At 36.5% G+C, this 15,183-nt stretch overlaps 1 protein-coding gene across 1 annotated transcript in view; it reads left to right on the top strand.

The window, feature by feature from the left end:
* Positions 1-15,183, top strand: part of COL14A1 (collagen type XIV alpha 1 chain) — a 200,049-nt gene that overhangs the window by 58,068 nt on the left and 126,798 nt on the right. Inside the window, exons 6-11 of the mRNA XM_045560831.1 lie at positions 291-446; positions 1,284-1,403; positions 2,803-2,967; positions 7,917-8,078; positions 12,989-13,140; positions 14,326-14,455. Of these exons, the coding sequence (XP_045416787.1) occupies positions 291-446; positions 1,284-1,403; positions 2,803-2,967; positions 7,917-8,078; positions 12,989-13,140; positions 14,326-14,455 (885 nt within the window). The remainder of the gene's footprint in view (positions 1-290; positions 447-1,283; positions 1,404-2,802; positions 2,968-7,916; positions 8,079-12,988; positions 13,141-14,325; positions 14,456-15,183) is intronic.

The following is a 15,183-nucleotide window of genomic DNA, read 5'->3' as shown; positions in this document are numbered from 1 at the left end:
TTGCACAGATACTACTTTCTGAAATACACAGAAGACTGAGTTGCCAGGATGGTGTGAACCTGCCAGTATTTTCCTAACTGTTTCCAGAACACTGGCTCTACTGCCAGCCGTCACCACAATTTTTTTTTCTAGTAAAATGCATTTAAGGGAAAGGTTGTAAAAGGATGGCTGCTTTGATGGGCACTTTTTTGTATTCCTAGCACTAAGTTATCTGAAAAACATTAAAATAGACTGGCTCTTTTAGAAGTTCCGGCAGTAATACATGTATTTTTCTGGTTTGTGCTTTGCAGAAGTGAAATTTTTCTGTCAAACTCCAGCCATTGCTGACATTGTAATCCTGGTTGATGGTTCATGGAGTATTGGAAGATTTAACTTCAGACTGGTTCGTCTTTTCTTGGAAAACCTGGTTACAGCATTCAATGTGGGCTCAGAAAAGACACGAATCGGTACATTTTCTATTATTAACAACAGCAGTCAGCTGTGAGTGTAAAACTGCTGGGAAGCTTTTTAAGAAATTTTAAAAGTTCTTTACAAAGTGACTTTCAGAATTATAGGGTACTCCTGTTCCCAAAAGTGCATGTTTGAATCAATAAATATTTATTCCTACTAATTTTTGCTATGATACTGTCATTCAGTTAATTATTGAACACATTTTAATTTTCTGAAAAGTCAAATCTCAATAATAAACTTTTAAAGTTACAGCTGGTTCAAGAGTTTTCACATAGCAGTTTTCTTTTTATTTAAAAGAAACAACTGAATCCAGAGAAATGTTGAACCAAGAAAATTGGAAATAGTTTTATAGTACAAAGTAGTCTTTGCCAAATTAATTCTAGCTCAGATAAAAATAAAATAAAAAGTTGTAAATCTTGGACCAATATTATAAACAATAAAATAATAAATCTTTACTGTATAAAGTCTCATAGTTTAAGTTTTAAATAGCTATTAAGGAAAATCATTCATTTGAGAATAAAACAACACCAAATAAATCTAGACTGTTTATCTACAAACATGATCGAGCTTTGTAAAAAAATGCCAAGTACCTAATTGGGTGGTCATGTCTAAATGGCTAGAAAATATTAGTAGGTACATTCCCTCAATCCCCACATATATCCAACTTGATTCCTTTAATTAATCTTAGGAAGTGTTTTTTGAAAATATATAGCCAGTCAAAGTAAAAATGTTGCCAAGATTAGGCCCTTAATTATTTTAGTTTCTTGTATAGTTCATCAGATCTTTGAGTAACCCATTATTTCTGGTGGGCTTTCCCACCTTTTTATTTCCAGGTCTTGCACAGTATAGTGGTGACCCCAGAATAGAATGGCACTTGAATGCCTTCAGCACAAAGGATGAGGTGATTGAAGCTGTCCGAAACCTTCCATACAAGGGAGGAAATACACTCACAGGTATGTTTTGTTCAGTCCATGTTATAGCAGCATATCTTGTTGAAGAATAACTGTATTACCTCATTTTGCTACTTTGTGAGAGTAAGTATAGCATTTTTTTAACCAAACTAGCACCTAATATTCTTTAATAACTCTTTCCCCATACTTAGCATTGAGTTAATGTCCAGACATCTCATTCCTTTTGGTATGTGATGATAATGTCCCAGGAAAGGCTTGACTGGGTTAGAAGAAAATGAATCAATTCCTGAGGCCAACAACCTTGAATAGCTGTCTAACCTTTGTCAGCTCATATTCCTTAATCTCTTTTCACTGCCTTTCTCCACCAGCCATGCTCCATTCTGTTATTCAAATTAAAAAATTTTTTCTTCTTATTTTCAACAAAGGTATTTTGTCTGCCCTTATTCTGCAATCAGTAGTTATGAAAATATCTGTGCATCTTTGGCTCACTAGCATCTTTGGTAAATGATTAATGTAGGAATATTTACATTATAATTAACTCATGACACAACCACAAGGGGTATGTACAGATTTTAGCCTTAGTACATGCTACAGGTAGAGCATCCCAGATCTGAAAAACAAGCCTTTTGAGTGCTGACATGATGCTCAAAGGAAATGTTCGCTGGAGCATTTTGGATTTCAGATTTTCAGATTGAGGATGCTCAGCTGGTAAATAGAATGCAAATATCCCAAAATCCTCCCTGCCCCCTAAAACAACTTCAAAATATAAAATACTTCTGGTCTCAAGCATTTCAGATAGTGGATATTCAACCTGTATTGTCTTCCACAGGCATATGATATAGATGCATAGCTTAAACAATATAGATACTGTTATTGACTTTTAGGTAAACCACTACCTGATAATTGCTTTGCCAATTTGAAGCATAATCTAATGGAATTTTTGTTAATGCAGCAAAAAATTTATTAAACACCAATATCAAAACAATATTGCAGCATTTCTTATTTTTTCTGAGTGGAAAATGTCACACTCAAAAAGCAAGAGTAAAATTGTGATCTTAGATCTGTCCCTACTACTCCTAAAAGAGAGAGAGAAAGAGAATTTTTGGTTCTTTATAACCTTACTGTGGGTATTCTTGCTTTATCCTAAATTATAAAGGTTTACATCTTCTTGTATACAAGACCTATTAACATTCGTTGGCCACAAATTCAATGCTCTTTATAAATGCTAGTTTATGAAATGATGCAGTATTCAATTATTTTTATTACTTTTATTCCAATAGTAATCTGTCAAGGACAAGGTCATTGTAAAAATGAAGGTTCACATCTATAAAAACTCTTTTAGCTCAATAACTTACCCATCTTGTGGTTATATTTTGCAGAATTAGAAGACTTTTTATTAGAGATGGTTGGTTTGTGTTTATTTTTCCTTGTTTTCTCTCAGGTCTTGCTTTGAACTACATTTTTGAAAATAGCTTTAAACCAGAAGCAGGATCAAGGACTGGAGTATCCAAAATTGGCATTTTAATCACAGATGGAAAATCCCAAGATGATATTATTCCACCATCTAGAAACCTTCGTGAGTCTGGTGTAGAACTGTTTGCCATAGGTATGTGCTTTTATGGTCCTGTTTCAACTATAGGCATAGATATACAACCACTGAAAACAATATGCAATGTGAAGTGCACTTCATTGAAAGCTAGGACACCTGAGCACTTTCTGCTCCTGGCTCTTGTAGCCAGCCTGGTGATCTGAATCCAGCTTCCTTACAGTTAAAATGAGAGTGACGCCAAGTGTCACATATCCCATAGAGTGAGGATCTCAAGGTGAGGTACCATACATAAAACATCATGAAAAGCATAAAGTGGCATGCAAAAGTCAGGGACATGTTTGCAACCACTTAATAAGTCAGGACTTTCTCTCTAGGGTCACTTTATAGCTATCTCTTTTCTGGTAGTATAGGGGAAACTCAATTTATATTTTCAAGGAATTAGGATCCTGCAGCTATTTAAAGAAGGAGTAAAGTTCAAGATATGCAGTATTATTTGAAACTAACTCTTTACAAGGTGTCATGCTTGTGGAAAAGACTATATATGACATGCATTCAGAATAACTACAAAATGTTTACATGATGCAATTTTGCTCTTGATTAAATGTTCACATTTTCTTTGGCAATGGGAAGGTCTTCTATTTAGTAGAGACTTAAAATGTTCTCAGCACAAAAAATACCTGATCCCCAAGCAACACTGCCAAAATGCCACAGCAAATTCCTCAACAGGGCTCTGAAGACATTTAAAATTGGTTATTATGAATAATCCATTTTATTATGTTTGACATAATTATTCCTTTTTTTTTTTTTTTTTGAGACAGAATCTCACTTTGTTGCCTGGGCTAGAGTGAGTCCCGTGGCGTCAGCCTAGCTCACAGCAACCTCAAACTCCTGGGCTTAAGCGATCCTACTGCCTCAGCCTCCCGAGTAGCCGGGACTACAGGCATGTGCCACCATGCCTGGCTAATTTTTTCTGTATATATTTTTAGTTGTCCAAATAATTTATTTCTATTTTTTTTAGTAGAGATGGAGTCTCGCTCAGGCTGGTCTTGAACTCCTGACCTCGAGCAATCCACCCGCCTCGGCCTCCCAGAGGGCTAGGATTACAGGCATGAGCCACCGCGCCCGGCCGACATATTTATTCTTGATATCAATCTTTAGTGTAATTAAAATGCATGTATCACTCTGCATTTGTTGTCACTCTGCAGATTGCATATGTTGTAATCTTCTTTTCATGAACTGTCCATGAGATATTTCTTCTGTCAGAAGGTAATACTCTCTACTCTGGAATTATATACCAGTTAGGCGAGGTATACTGCATGCAATTATAAAATATACATAGTCTAGGGTCCTAAAATAGAGTAAAATAGTCCTAATAAATTGAAATATCCGGAAAGAAGGGACCTAGGAATCTGTATTTTAAAAACAGTCTCCAGGGTTGAGAACTACTGGTAAACCCACTGGCATATCCCTCTATGTGTACTGGTAAGTTTCTCTCCCTTGGAGGTAGATCCTAAAAGGTTTCCCTATTTATATATTTTATTTCATCAGAGCCTGTTTCTGATCAGTCATTTTTTTCAGAACTTGTTTCCCACTATTGTCCCTCCAAGTACTGTCTGAGAACAGCTGTAGAAGCTATAGCTCTGTTTTTCCCTCCGATTCTTTTCTTTATCCCTGCAGCATCTCTGAACAGTAAGTTCCTAGAGAGCAAGGTTGTATCTTCTTCATGTTTTCATTCGATCATCTAACCCAGTGCTTGACACTTAACAGGTGTTTAGTAAATGGTTGTTGAATAATTTAGTAGTCTAAAGCTGCAGTCCCCAACCCCTGGGCTGTGGACCAGTACTGGTCTGTGGCCTGTTAGAAACCAGGCTGCACAGCAGGAGATGAGCGGCGGGCAAGCGAGCCAGGCTTCATCTGTATTTACAGCTGCTCCCCATGGCTCACATCACTGCATAAACTCCGCCTCCTGTCAGATCTGCAGAAGCATTAGATTCTCACAGGAGCGAGACTCCTACTACTGTACACTGTGCATGTGAGGGATCTAGATTGCACGCTCCTTATGAGAATCTAATGCCTGATGATCTGAGGTGGAGCTGAGGTGGTGATGCTAGCACTGGGAGTGGCTGCAAATAGAGATTTTCATTAACACAGAGGTTTGACTGCACAATAAATGTAATGTGTTTGAATCATGCCGAAACCATCCCCCACCACTGATCCATGGAAAAATTGTCTTCCATGAAACCGGTCCGTGGTGTCAAAAAGGTTGTGGACTGCTGGTCTAAAGGATTTCTAAGATAATATTGTTACCCTTAGTATTAAAAATCAAAATGCTTATGAACGATACACATAAGAGAAGTATATTATTCAAATAAATGAAGTGTATTATCCTATAGTAAGCTATTACTGCTATGATACATTTTCCAATCACCGAAGAAAGAGCAAAAGAAACCTAGGGGAAAATTAAGAATATGTTATGTTCAAACCTCATTTTGGCGAATTATAGCCTTATTATTTTGTGTGCATGTGTGTAGGGGGGTGGTGTGGGTGTTATATCTCAATGGTGTGCAGGAGCCCGCCCATACCGGTTTGCAAGAGCCACTTGAGCACATCACTTGCCAAGTCTGCGTCCCGTGATCTCACTTTGGTAGTTGGAGATTAGTCATAGTGGGGTATTTATTCTACAGAAATTGGCAGATACAGATCAGGGCAGAAAGCTGACTGTTACTAATAAATATCTGCCACATTTACCAGCACAGCCCTAGAACTTAAATGGGCAACAAATTAAATGACTTGAACCATAAGGTAACTTCAGTTCTAAAGATAAGTGTGAGCTTGATCCTAGGAATTGAGTCAAATTTGCTTGGCATTAACATTTCTCACTCTGAAGTTTCAAATCACATCTTTCAGAGTTATCAATGAAAAAAAAATTACGCTGACCTATTCCTGTATTTGCTACTCAAAATGTGGTTTATAGAATGCTTCATTCAAGAAGAATTTGCTTATTTACTGTGTGCCAGGCATTGTGGTGAGTGCTAGGGCACGAAGATGACCAAGGCAAAATCCTTACAAAACAAATTCCTTCAAAGTCATTATGACCATTTCTTCTCTTTTCTGTGCAGTTGCAACAGTCAAACTATTTTATTTGGAAAGGAGAGAGCAAGAGTGAGAGGGTGAGCAAGAGAGAGAGAAAAAGAGAGAGAGAGAGATTTGGGACTATTTTCCTTAGGATATTGTTCTATGAGCCTAAACTTGTTGGTTTCGATTGAATGCCATGAAAAAGCATAACTGGCACTAAGCCCATTGCTTCAGCATGCACTCAATGGTATATTGATTCTCCAATGTGTGTTTTAGAAGCTATTGTAGACAGAAGTCCTTCAGGCAAGAAACATCAGAGATTTATTTTTTATTTTCTTATCCCTTTGTCCAATAAAGGAAATCTCTGCAGAAGACTTTAATGGGGGGTTAATTTATGTGTTTACTCTCCATTCCCTGCTCTTTTTAATGATGAATAGATGGGTTTTTAAACAAAACTTTAAACTAATTCATCCAGATGTGATTTAGACTTCTCTGAAAATTACCTGGAAATCCGCAGTATTTATTATCTTGTAACCTCCTAAAGCAAATAGCTCAGAGACAACTAATGCTTTGTTGCTCAATATGTTGAGGTTGAAAGATAAATTAATTGGCATGGCCAGGAATCTAAGAAGTAATTCATGTTGCCCTAGGTAATTTCTCTTCCGTGCTTTCTATAGTACCGTCTTTGAATACCCTCAGATAATTGAAACGATAGGGGTTTAGAAAGAAATCCTTGTTTGCTGAGGCTTGAGGAAGAGAAATGTCTACCTTAACATGCATAAAACCTAACTTTGTGCCTCTCCTTTTCTATTTCTAATTTTGTTGGTAAAAGTTTACTCACTTAAACATGCAATATTCTGAGAGGCAGTATGATATAGTGGAACCATGGTGCCAAACTCATAGCATTGGTTGTAAGGATTAAATGTGTTAATATCCATAAAACACTTACTACAGTGCTTTGGGCATAGGAAGCACAATTCAACTGTTAGAGGTCACTGCTTTCTGTCCTATTCTATTCCCAGCTGTATTCCAGACACCCAGCATTGTGCTTGACCTGTCGTAATGGAATTCAATAGATATTGTGGAAGGACCAGAACTTCCCTATTTGCATTAGCAAAATTACAATGGCTACTAGACAACAAATTGTATTTGAGTAGGTTAAAAAATTTTTTTCCCCAAGATTTCTCTTTGGCTTAATGCTATATAATTATATATATATATATATATATGTATATATATATATATATATATATATATATATAATTTTTCTTCTAGGATTATTCCTCAATTTAAACTTATTTTATAGAAATTTAAACCTGAAGCTTTGATAGTTTAGAACACTAGTTTAATTATTATCGCTTCTGCAAGACAGATGTTAGTTTCATCAAGTCATCTTCCTATTAAGATATACTAAGCAAAATTAATATCTAATCATTTAAAAATGATTCCAAAGCTGATTTAAAAAAAAAAAAACATCTGACACAAATAGTTCCTGTTTAAAGAGGAATGCTTTCGACCAAGTCCAAGACTGCAAGTTTATCAGAAAGGGGGAGGGTAAGAACTAGCCTCTGAGATGGGGGTCCCAAGTGCCATTTATCAGGACACAGGCTCGTAATATCTTTGATCTTGTCAGTGATAAGTATTCTTGCTCTCTTTTCTTGGTTATTTTCTTTCTACATGCATAATTTGTTAGAATCAGAGCTGTTGTTTTCTGTTATGTAATAGACACAAGATTTAGCTATATTTTTTCATTTCATGTATGTGTTTTTAAAATACAATTTTCATTATCAAAAAAAGAAAACCCAAGTGGCAGATGATGCTTTGATTGCAATGTAGGCTGACTGGGTCAGGGCAGGCCCACTGCAGTTGCTCTTTCCAATAAAGCATTAATGTCACCATCCTTCTTGTCGTCCTCTGTTCCTCTATGTAAGGGGTGAAAAATGCGGACCTGAATGAACTGCAGGAGATCGCCTCGGAACCAGACAGCACCCACGTGTACAACGTTGCTGAATTTGACCTGATGCACACGGTTGTGGAGAGTCTGACGAGGACTGTCTGCTCCAGAGTGGAAGAACAGGACAGGGAAATTAAAGGTAAAAGGAGCGACAGCGAGCTGTCCTGTGGATGTTGGTAACACTGTGCACAAAAATCTATTGTGGATTATGAAAATTCTTATAGTTTTTCATGTTGGCTTTCTAAAGACTCCTTTTTCTCCTAAGACATGAGTCATCAAAGTAGAAAAGGGAGTATATTGGCAGGTGTTCTCGGACATGAGGGAGGGATACTTTAAACACTATATGATTTTCTCCATAGTGTTACTTACGTTAGATACTTTTTTAAAAAAATTAAACATTTAATTTTGAGATAATGGCACATCCAAACACAGTTGTAAGAAATAACATGTAGAAAGATCATGTGTTTTTTACCAGCTTTTCCCAATGGTAACATCTTGCAAACTATAGTACAATATCACAGGCAGGATATTGTCATTGATACAGTCAAGTTACAGAGCATTTCATCACCACAGGATCACTCCTGTGGCCCTTTTACAGCCACTGTCACTTATATCCCCACCCCATCCTCTCCTTAAACTCTGACAACCACTAATCTTCTCTCCATTTCTAAGGTTTTTTTCATTTTAAAAATATAATGTAAATGGAATTATACAGTATGTAACCTTTGGGGATTGGCTTTTTTCATGCAGGATAATTCCCTAGAGATTCATCAAAGTTGTTGCATTTGTCAACAGCTCTTTCCTTTTTATTGCAGTGTCAGATTCCAAGGTATGGATGTGCCACAGTTTGTTTAACTATTGAAGGGCACATCTGAGCTGTTTTCAGAGCTTTTGGCTATTATGAATAAAGCTGCTGCAAATATTCATATGTAGGTTCTCGTACGAACATAAGTTTTTATTTTTCTGGGATAATGCCCAGAATACATTGACTAAATCATATCCTGGTTGCATGTTTAGTTGATTTTAGTTTTCATTAAGAAATTACCAGTCTATTTTCCAGAATGTAGCTTTTTACATTCCCACTAACAATATATGAGCTATCCAGTTTCTATGTGTTGTCACCAACATTTGTTGTTGTTACTGTTTTTTTATTTTAGCCATTCTGATAAGTGTGTAATGCTATAACATTAAGGTTTTAATTTTTATTCCCCTCATGGTTAATGAAGTTGAACATATGTTCAACTCCATTTCACCAAAGAGGATATACAGATGCTTATTTTCTGTCTGTGATTCCTCTTTGGTGAAATGTCTATTGATATCTTGGGTTCATTTTCTAATTGGATTTTTTGTTGTTCAAGTATAAGTGAGGCCTGATTGTGTGAGTTTATTTCTGGATTCTCTAATCTGTTCCATTGATTGGGTCTGTGTTTCTAACCCTCCTCCAATATTACACAGCCTTGATTTACTGTAGCTATATAACAAATCTTGAAATTGGGTAGACTTGAGTTCCCTTACTTGATTATTCTACTTAAAAATTGTTTTTGCCCTTCTAGTTCCTTTACCCTCCAGTTAAATATTAAAATAATCTCTATTCTGCAAAACATTTTGTTGGGATTTTGATAGGAATTGCACTGAATGAATTATCAAATATCAATTTGAGGAGAATTGAAATTTTTACTGCGTTGATTCTTCTAATCCATGAACATAGCACATCTATCCATTTATGTAGATATTCTTTCATTTCTTTCATTAGCATTTTATAGTTTTCAGGATACAGGCCTTATATAGGTTTTGTTAGATTTATACCTAAGTATTTAATCTTATTTTGAGTGATATTGGTTGTGTTATATTTTTAATTTCAGTGTACACATATTTATTGCTAGTAAATAGAGATACAATTGATATTTGTTCATGTATCTTGTATGCTATGACATTGTTATTTGAACTTGCTAATTAGCCTAGGAATTTTTCTCTAAATTTTGGAGGATTTTCTATGTAGAAAATCATATCATTTGCAAATAAAGATAATTTGATTTCTTCCGTTTTGATCTCTGTACCTTTTGCTTTCTTTCTTTTTTTTTTTTTTTTGCCTTATTGCACTGGCTACCATTTCTAGTATTATGTTAATAAATGTATTGAGAATAAACAGCCTTGCTTTATTCCCCATTGTAGGGAGAAAGCTTCTACTTTTCAAGGAATTGGTGCATTTTATCAAACTTGAAGAATTTATGTGTGTAGAGTTCTTCATAGTATTCTCTTATTATTCCTTTGATATCTGCAGGGCCTAGTGCTATCCCATTTCCTTCCTGATATTGGGAATCTGTGTCTTCTCTTTTTTTTTCTTTTTATTTTTCAACCTTAGAGGTATGTCCATTAAGGAAAAAAAAAATCTTTTCAAAGAATCAGCTCTTGCTTGGTTTTATTGGTTTTGTTTATTGTTTTTGTGTTTTTAATTTCATTAATTTCTGCTCATATTTTTATTATTTCCTTCCTTTTGCTGGTTTTGAATTTATTTGGCTGTTACTATTCTAGATTCTAGATTCTATGTGGGAACTTAGATTACTGACTTAAGATGCTTCTTTTCTAATATAAGAACTTAAGGCCATAAATTTTCTTCTCAGCTCTTCTTTGGCAGCATTCCACAAATTTTGATATGTTGTGTTTTCATTTTAAGTCAGTTCTAGGGGCTACTCACTAGGCTTCAACTAATACCCCCACCCCCATGAAAGGAGCAGGATGCCCTCATTACTGTCCCCCACCTGGCCTCCGCTGACACTGCTGTGCCTGTGGCCTCCTTACTGCTGGACCTTGGTGAAAGTCTTGACTCACCGCTAGGTCTCCTCTGACACCCTCACAGAGTGGAGGGCGAGTGGCACCTCATTACTACCAGGTGGGGTTAGAAGCCCGGGCAGACTCTTCGAGTGGTCTCCACTGATATCATCACAGATGGAGCTGAGGGGAGAAAGACTCATTACCACCTGTTGGGGATGAATATCTCTTCTCTACTTGATCTTCTCTTACACTACCCTGACTGGGGTGAGGAGGTGGTGATCGATGTTGAGGCACCTTAATACAGCCAAGAAAGAGTGGAACTTTTGACTCTCCATTCAGTCTTTGCTGGCATGGGCAAAGGTGAGGGCCACAGTTTGTTTTCCTGTGTTGTTTGTCTAGACTAGACCAATTATTGCCTAAAAGTTTTCTGTCTGGGTAGGCTGGCCATTACCTGGTTCTTTGGCTGGAGAGAATAGGCTTTTGTTGGGACTGGGGTTTTTTCTCCCTTCCCTTCCCTTCCCTTCCCTTCCCTTCCCTTCCCTTCCCTTCCTTCACTTCCTTCTCTCTCTCTCTCTTTCCTTCCTTCCTTCCTTCCTTCCTTCCTTCCTTCCTTCCTTCCTTCCTTCCTTCCTTCCTTCCTTCCTTCCTTTTTCTTTCTTTCTTTCCTTTCTTTCTTTCCTTTCTTTCTTTCTTTCTTTCTTTCTTTCTTTCTTTCTTTCTTTCCTTCCTTCCTTCCTTCCCCTTCCTTCCTTCCTTCCTTCCTTCCTTCCCTTCCTTCCTCCTTCCTTCCTTCCTTCCTTCCTTTCCTTCTTCTTCTTTCTTTCTTTCTTTCTTTCTTTCTTTTTCTTTCTTTCTCTTTTCTTTCTTCTTCTTTTCTTTCTTTCTTTCTTTCTTTCTTTCGTCTGTATCTGTTGGTGTTTCTAGGTTATAAGACAGTTTAGCTCCATGGCTCCATGTCTGGGATATAGGAGTCAAACAGGAAAAGGGAACTCACCACTGTGTTGTTCCTTATGTCCTGATGTCCATCAGCCATTGATCTTTGCTTGTCTTCTATGTAATTGTCAGAATTTTTAGTTACACTTCCTGAAGGAATAGTGTCAAGTACATCTATCAATCTGGGAGCAAATTTATCATGGATTTTTTTATACTTGCCCCTCACAATATCCTTGGTCTGCAACTTACACTGGCTTATAGAGCTGTGATCTGAGAAGAGGGTAGTAATATCCAAGTTCTCTTAGAAGAGTCTGGTTTTATGCCTTGCCTCTGTCGTATCCAGGAATGTGAAATGGTTCTATTTGGCTACGTGTCCTTCTCTCTTCTGTCACCCCCCTTTCCCTGCACCAGATCTCTTGGGGCTGGGTTGGAATATCCAAGCAGTAGGATTCAGAACAAATACTCTACATGTGGTTGATGATAAAGGATGTCATACAGTTCCTGGCCACAGTTAGTGTTCAAAGCTTTGTTTTTCATTATTTTGATTGTTAAAGTTCCTTTGGGTAAGTGCCCCTAACGGGTGAGAACTCCTAACATTCAAACTCTTTATTATTATTTTTACATTGTATTCCATCTCCACTCAGATTGTGCATGCCCCAAATCTTTATAGCATTATTCACTTTAACATGTATATAATAGACACAAAATGTTTACATGGTGTCTCACTCATAGTGGAACATTCAGTATATGTTAATTGCTTTTTTCTTCTTTTTGAATTTTGAGATATTGGTCATTTGTTGAATTGAAGTCGTCAGTATAGAGGCTGTATTCTCTGGTGCTTACAAACACAGGCTCCTTGTGACAAGAGCCCAGATATCAATCTCAGGCCCGATACTTACTAATTGTGAGACCTTGGTCAAATTATTTAACTTCATTGTGCCTTGGTTCTCTCACCTATAAAATATAAACAATAATAGTAACTGTGGAGAATTAATTGATATAATACTTCTAAAGGGCACAGTAGAGTACTTTTAGATACATACATGCTCAATTAATGTTTGTTTTTTATTACAATATATTCAATTGAAGAAAGTTTCTTGGAGTCAAGGACTATGTCTTATTTAAGTTTGTATCCTCAGAACCTAGCATAGTGCCTGGTACTTAATACACACTTGAATGTTTGAATGAAAATATGCAGGAATGAATAACTTAATCAACTTATCTGAAGATGGAAATCTTAGAGGCAGCATGAAATCAATAGTCACTGCTGACTAATGGCATTTCTTAGCTTCATAAGAAATAACTTTGGGAAAGAGGTTTACTTGATGTGTTTCTTTAATTTAGCCTCAGCCCTCGCCACCATTGGGCCACCTACAGAGTTGATTACTTCTGAAGTCACTGCCAGAAGCTTTATGGTTAACTGGACTCATGCCCCAGGAAAAGTGGAAAAATACAGAGTTGTGTATTATCCCACCAGAGGTGGAAAACCAGAGGAGGTAATAAGGAGACGGTATTTTCACTTGATTTTAGCCAAAAGGCCAAGAAGCAGTATGAGACAATATTTTCAAACCATGCTTCTTGTTCTCTCAAGTCTTGTACAGTAGTGGGAACAAGACAGAAATGCATGTATAAGGAGATTATTCTGTCACAAACATTTTAAATAATTTGACTGAAATGCATTTCCACGTGTCCATATTGTTCTCTCATCTCTCTGGCTTATGGCATTTACACCTTCTTCTCTCATTTTTCCATCAAACAAGCCTCAGAACTGGTCAGGCATGCGTTTCTAATACAGCTTATGTTTCTTCTTAAAATTAATGAATTCCAAAGCAAAGGGTGTTAGTAACTAATCATCTGGCCAGGACTCCTTTTGCTTTTGTGCATTCTTTCTACTTGGGAGGGGTCTGAGCTTTCTGCCTCAGGGAAGTCTGTCTGTTCCAAATTATGTGGTCCTATAATGGACTAGTCCTCCAGGGTTTGGTGTTTCCTGGACATTTGTAAGGATTAGTGCAATAGAAAAGCCATGATAAAGCCACTGTTGCCAGCATATTTTATGGTTTGGCCAACAGAGGGGAGAACACCTATTGCCAGATGACTGGATCCTTCCTATTTCCTACCTTTGGTACAGCAGTTCACAGGGAACATATTAAAACATGATGAAATCCTCCTTTCTTTTTGTTGTTCTAACCGCTGATTGACCTCGACATGTTTCACAATTTTTTTCTGTATTATGGCAGGGTTTTTAGTATTTTTTTTTAAGTGTTAGAGAAGTAGATCATGGAGTTTTAAATCATTTGTACCAAAAAAAAAAAATCAAAGTGCTTCCAATGTTCTATCTTTTTCATGACTAATAAACCTTTTAAATGATTCCCAAAGCTCCATGGAAAAAATATCACATCTACTCTTATTAAATGGATGTGAACAGGATAATAATTAGCCTAACAATGACACAATTTATGTTAGATATGAATTAATAAAGGATTTTTAAACATATTCCGTAGAAGGTACATCGGTTCATGAAGGAATTCAAAGAGAGTTGACTGCCACACTGGAAAAGAGGGTGTGGCACAAATAAGAAAATACTAAATGAAACATTCTTGCTGAAGATATTTTTACTTTTGATTTCAATTCTGCATATAAGACATTCCATACTCTCATTCCTCAAACTATTCTTTAAACAGGTGGTGGTGGATGGAAGCGTATCTTCCACAGTGTTGAAAAACTTGATGTCTTTAACTGAGTATCAGATAGCAGTCTTTGCAATATATGCCCACACTGCTAGCGAAGGCCTACGGGGAACTGAAACTACACGTATGTATTTAATTCTACTCCCCTTCTCACTTTGTAGAGCACTGCTTAGGTGGCCTTTCCTAAATTGGAATTTTGGTTAGGTTGTATTGATGGACATCCTGAATCAAATGAATAGAAAATAGTTGTCATGCTATATGTGGTGCTAGTCCCTGTAGTAGCTGCAGTTTTGCAGGTGCAATGTATTGAGAAGGATGTTATAAATCTCTGGTATGTTTAAGAGAGATTTGGTGATAAAGGGTACAAAATGCATTTTAATAAATTCATTCATTTATTAAGCAAATATTTAGTAAATGCCTACTATGAATCAAGAACTGTGCTTGAATTTGTCAGTAGAAGTAGTGAAGGAGTTCCATAGCTCTCCTGCCCAGTAGAATACCAAAATAATTATGTTACATCTATTTTCATTGTTCATATCAGTGTAATTAAAACAAGCTTATGAATACTAATAATTCATTCCCTGGGCACTATCATAATAACAGATACATGATAACATACATACACAATACACATATGCACACACACGTACTCAGAGAATTGAGAATCATGGAAAGAGATAATCTTTTTTGTTTTTTAATAGAGACAGGGCCTTAATCTGTCACCCAGGCTTTTAGTCATCAAACATTAATTGAATTCCTATGACATGCTAGGCTCTATGCAAAATTGATCTAAAAAAATCTGCCTCTGGTAGAACAATAACAATGTAAACAACACATGCAATAACAAGGTAA

This window comes from Lemur catta, chromosome 9 (assembly GCF_020740605.2).
Source record: "Lemur catta isolate mLemCat1 chromosome 9, mLemCat1.pri, whole genome shotgun sequence".
Classification (NCBI taxonomy): Eukaryota; Metazoa; Chordata; class Mammalia; order Primates; family Lemuridae; genus Lemur; species Lemur catta.
Note: the sequence above shows the minus strand (reverse complement) of the source record. Positions and strands in the feature narration are given on the sequence as shown.